The sequence below is a fragment of the Corvus moneduloides genome, chromosome 6 (assembly GCF_009650955.1).
Source record: "Corvus moneduloides isolate bCorMon1 chromosome 6, bCorMon1.pri, whole genome shotgun sequence".
NCBI classification, from domain to species: Eukaryota; Metazoa; Chordata; class Aves; order Passeriformes; family Corvidae; genus Corvus; species Corvus moneduloides.
Genome location: NC_045481.1, coordinates 56,236,003 through 56,240,459, shown reverse-complemented (window position 1 = coordinate 56,240,459; position 4,457 = coordinate 56,236,003). Strand labels below are relative to the sequence as shown.

The window sequence follows — 4,457 nt, the reverse complement described above, 5'->3', positions numbered from 1 at the left end:
GAACAGTAATTCTCTTCCTTGACCTTGCAACTGAGGACTTTTAAATTAGCCCAGAGCACAAATTTGGATTGTGGGCTGCTTTTTATCCTGTAAGAGTCAAGTACAACATTACCACCAGTGTGCAATTTAAGTGTGGACAATACACCTTCAGAGAGTGCTGGAACCAGACTGTTCAGGGCTTTTCTGGAGAACGTTCTCCAAACTTTTACTGGTGGATTAATAATATTTTTCTGTACCTACTCTCAGTAAATTGCTCAATCTACCCTTTTCCATGTTCTTTCCTATATTTTGAGTTTAGATTTTTATTAGCTTACCTTAGCATCACAGGACAGAAACATCCAGAGGACTCATGACAGAAATTCTGCAACAGAGTCAAAGGCTGTTAGTAAAGAAAGTAAAGATTATGGTTTTTGGCCACTCTAGCAGCTGAAGGCTTAAAATAACAGATTTATTCTGTATAATAGATATCTTACAATTCAGCACAGCTTACACAAGGAAAAGATTTGTGAACATGCTAGTACTTCTTGTTTTCCAAAGATAAAGCAGTCCTAGTCACATCAAACTCTCCTTATCTCTGGTACTAGCAGTTTCTGACCGAAAATCAATGGCATTTGTTTAACTTTTAGATAAGTGTAAAGATTTTAAGTGTGGAAGCTGTACACTTGTTCTGAAGTTACCTTTGTCAAAGCCTAGGAAAGTATTGTGTCCTTTTGGGGTGGGAGACCAACACTACCCCCATAAGAGAGCAAAACAATTGTCCTTAAAAACCTACTTTAGAGTCTTTCCTGACAAAACCATCATTAGATAGCAGTAATCTGAAACAATCTGCTTGATGACATAATGCTTTCCAAAGTCTCAGATTTTAACAGAATTGTGGAAAAAGCATTAAACAAAGAACTCTCAGCTGCTAGAACCCTTAGGTTTTCTTTGTCAAGAAGCAGTGGGTCTTGGTTGCTTGTTTTGCTTTTCGCAATTTCCTAGAAGCTTTTAAGTGGATTTTTTACTTTTATTTTCCTTTTTTTTCTTCTTCACATTTCCAGTTCTGTTTTGACATGTGAATGAAAAAAAACCAACAAAAAAGGAAAGCTGAACAACACATTCCTGAGAAGACCAAACTGATGATCCAGAAAGCATATGGGAAAGTCCCTCTGAGAGCCTTTTTTTATTCAGTCTGCAATACTTCATGTTGATGCGATAATAGGGGTTCCAAGCAATTACTGCACTGCTCCGAATCAGCTTCTGAGATCATAATGCAGTAAGGATTAATCCCACCAAGTACAGAGCTATAGCAAATGTAACTTGAAGGGTGACTTTTTAAAGAATTTTTTCAGTTACTCCAAAGTCTGTATTAGCTACCTGTTGAATTCTGGATGAAATTAAAAAGACTGGACCTGCTTGCCCCAGTACTGCATTGCTTGAGATCTGCATTTTCCCACCCCAGTGCAAGAGGTTTCCTTCAGTAATCTGAATTCTTTTGATGAAAACATATAATTTTACACAAGCTAGCCAGCATGTTCCAAAAACAGGTGTTTAAAATTTTTATATCATATAAGTTGGTTAGTAGGGCTAACACAGATCTATTATCAGGATCCTTACTTTCTGTAATCAAAAATAATTACATATTATACTGTATTTGTCTTTCATAGGACAATACTATGGTAAGACCGTAAATAATAACTAAGATCTTTTCAACCACAAGTAAAATATTACTAATAAACTAGAAAAAGATACTTTAACTCATTTCAGCTCAAATTAAAAGAGGAAACCATAGACAGCAACACTCTGATTAAGACTGTAAACTGTTTTCTCCTTACAACATGTTTGTATGTGGGATTAAGTTCTTCTCTCTAGCCTTTCAATCCTAATATTTTTCAATATTTAGTCAGCATCCTTCCAGCTATTAGTATAGAGATACTAAGTGTTCAAGGGATTAACAGAAGTCAGGTTTACCCAAATTTTACAGGCACAGAATAAAACTAGAGGTGTTTTAGAGAACCCAAAAGCAGTTTGTGTCCGTTTCAAACACCATGCTGCCACCTAGTCGACAACCAACTGAACTGTGCTGTCCTGGGTGCACTGCAAGTACAGCTACAGCCACGGAATAAAAAATCAAACTGCTTTCCAAAAAAGCTTAGTGCAAGACTAAGTTACCAGAAGGACTTAGAGCTCCATCTAAATTCCCTGTCCAGCAGCAGTGGCCTGCCAGCACAAAGCAAGCACAACTGCAGCTCTCAGTTGGAACATGTCACTCACTGCAAGAAGAGTGGATGTGTTCAGGAAGAATTCCCATGTGGTAGCTGTTACTTGTCATAGTTACAGTTGTGAAATCCCTATATCAAGAATAAACAAGGAAATAATTAGACTCAGTGCCACCAAGTAGGGGATCAGTCTAAAATAATATAATATTAACGTTAAACAAATTTATGCTGTGTCAACAAGTTCTGGCACTACTGATATTTAACCTCCTTCCAGCAGTTTGGAGCTATCTATTTTGTATTCAGAAAGAACTGATTTCCCTGAAGGCTGGTTTGGTTCCATTTTTTTATCCTCTGTCTTCCTTTAAATGTGTCTGACAAGCATTATTTTTTCCTCCACAAACCATTCCTCAACACAACCTATACTAACATGGCTATTAAATATTTGGTATCCCTACGGTAAAGCTTCAAAAGGAATTATATTTTCATCTCAATGGGGCATAATATATGGAAATTATTTCTTTGCTGCCTGAGTATCATAGATAATGTCAATATTAGTGACAAAAATCCACTCTCATAATAGGAAAAATTTCCTACTTCTTTATATCTGCATCTCACTATAGGTTGGAGTAAGGATGTCTCTGCAGCACCAGGTTTGGAACAGCTCCCACAGACGGCCAAGAACGGCAGGAGAAGACAAGGAGCAGCCTTGCACCAGAACACAAGGTTATATAGCTCCTCTCCATGACACAGAATCCCCAAAATCTCAGAACAGCGGAGACTGAAGAGAGCAGGCAGGAGCTCTCCTCCCTCTTTGGGTACCCAGCCTAACACACGATCAACAGGTACAGGATTTTTGCAGAACAGAAGGCAGGATGCATGAGCTTTCTGTAAAGGTGCCTTAGAAGACCATAATTACACTACATTGTGATAAAAACTTGAATGCAAAAGACGTAAGAAATCAAAAAACAACAACACTTTTAAGACAACATAAATATACTGAACACGGTCCTTTTAGAGATCTTTTTCATGTTAGCCTTCACCATGACTATGAGCGATATGAATGAGAACTTACTAGAAATCCTCAGTAAATCTGGATGTCTTCTGTATTTGCTTTAATTCCTAACTGAATGACAAATTAAAACTTCCCCAATTTTGCAGCTCAAAACACTCTACTGTTGCCTACACAGTTAGTCATTTTTTTCAGATAAAACATATATTGCCACACACTGACAGAGGAGAGATGTCCTGGGTGTTCACATATTTTCCTCACGGATCTGTGGCACGACAAATTGTTCATATGCCCAGAGGCAAGCAGCCTGGCTAAATTAAATTACTATTTCCATACTCTGGACGGGGCATTGCATAAACAATCCATACAAAAAGCAAGACAATCAGCCAAACATATTAAAAAGTAAAGAAACCGCTCGCTTCGGGGCAGGCCCAAGATGTTAACAGTGCTGCGGCCACCTAGGCCCAGCTGGAAAACGGCTTTTTTCAAAAAAGACAAATAAAACTCCACACACCTCATTTTTCCCAGTTCCTCCGGTGCAGAGGCAGGGTATTCTCCAGCAGGACCAGCACCGAGCTCGTGCCCCGCACTCCGGGCAGCAGCCGCTGCTGCAGCGCGAACCTCCCCGGCAGCGGGCCCCGCTCCCCTCAGGGTCCGGCGGGGCACGGGCAGAGGCAGCCCGTGTCTGCCAGCTAATTTCACCTTGTTCCAGGACAATTAGAGCAGGATGCCTCACCCTGCCCCGTCTAAGCGCAAATCTCCCTGGAAAGAGCCGTATTTCCACGCCCCCGCCCCCTTTCCAGGCCCGAGGACGGCCGCCCTCACGCCCTGGCTCCCCGTGAGGGCTTTGTGCCGGGCACGCTCACAGCGTATCAGAGTACGGCAATGCAGTCGATATACCCCAAATCCTTCACTCTGCCCTCTGGTGACACCACGTAAATTCATTTTAAAGTGTACGGAACCCAGAAGACAATTTGTTTTTCGAGACATACCAGACACTGTTTTTTTTCTCATCTCACATGTCCCACTACCTAGTTGTGAGTGGACGAGAATTTTGCCCCAAGTTTGTGTTATTTTTCCGCAGATATTTGTTGTTTTGTTGTTTGGGTTTGTTTTGATTTGGTTTCAGGGTTTTTTTGCATAAATTAGATTTTTCTACTTGACTTTGTTTAAACCATGACAATACTGTTCGATTTTATGGCCGGTTAAAATGCACACAACACTAAGGAGAAGGTGATTTGAGTTTTGGG

At 40.3% G+C, this 4,457-nt stretch overlaps 1 protein-coding gene across 3 annotated transcripts in view; it reads right to left on the bottom strand.

Moving 5' to 3' along the window:
- Window positions 1–4,063, bottom strand: part of CCDC73 (coiled-coil domain containing 73) — a 58,493-nt gene extending 54,430 nt beyond the window's left edge. For 2 of the 3 annotated variants that reach the window (XM_032112039.1, XM_032112040.1), the window contains exons 1-2: window positions 3,722–4,063; window positions 315–361 (exon numbers count right to left, since the gene is read on the bottom strand). In XM_032112039.1, the coding sequence (XP_031967930.1) occupies window positions 315–338 (24 nt within the window). In that variant the 5' untranslated portion in view covers window positions 339–361; window positions 3,722–4,063. The remainder of the gene's footprint in view (window positions 1–314; window positions 362–3,721) is intronic. The other variant, XM_032112038.1, reaches the window with a different exon arrangement.
- Window positions 4,064–4,457: the final 394 nt, after the last annotated feature.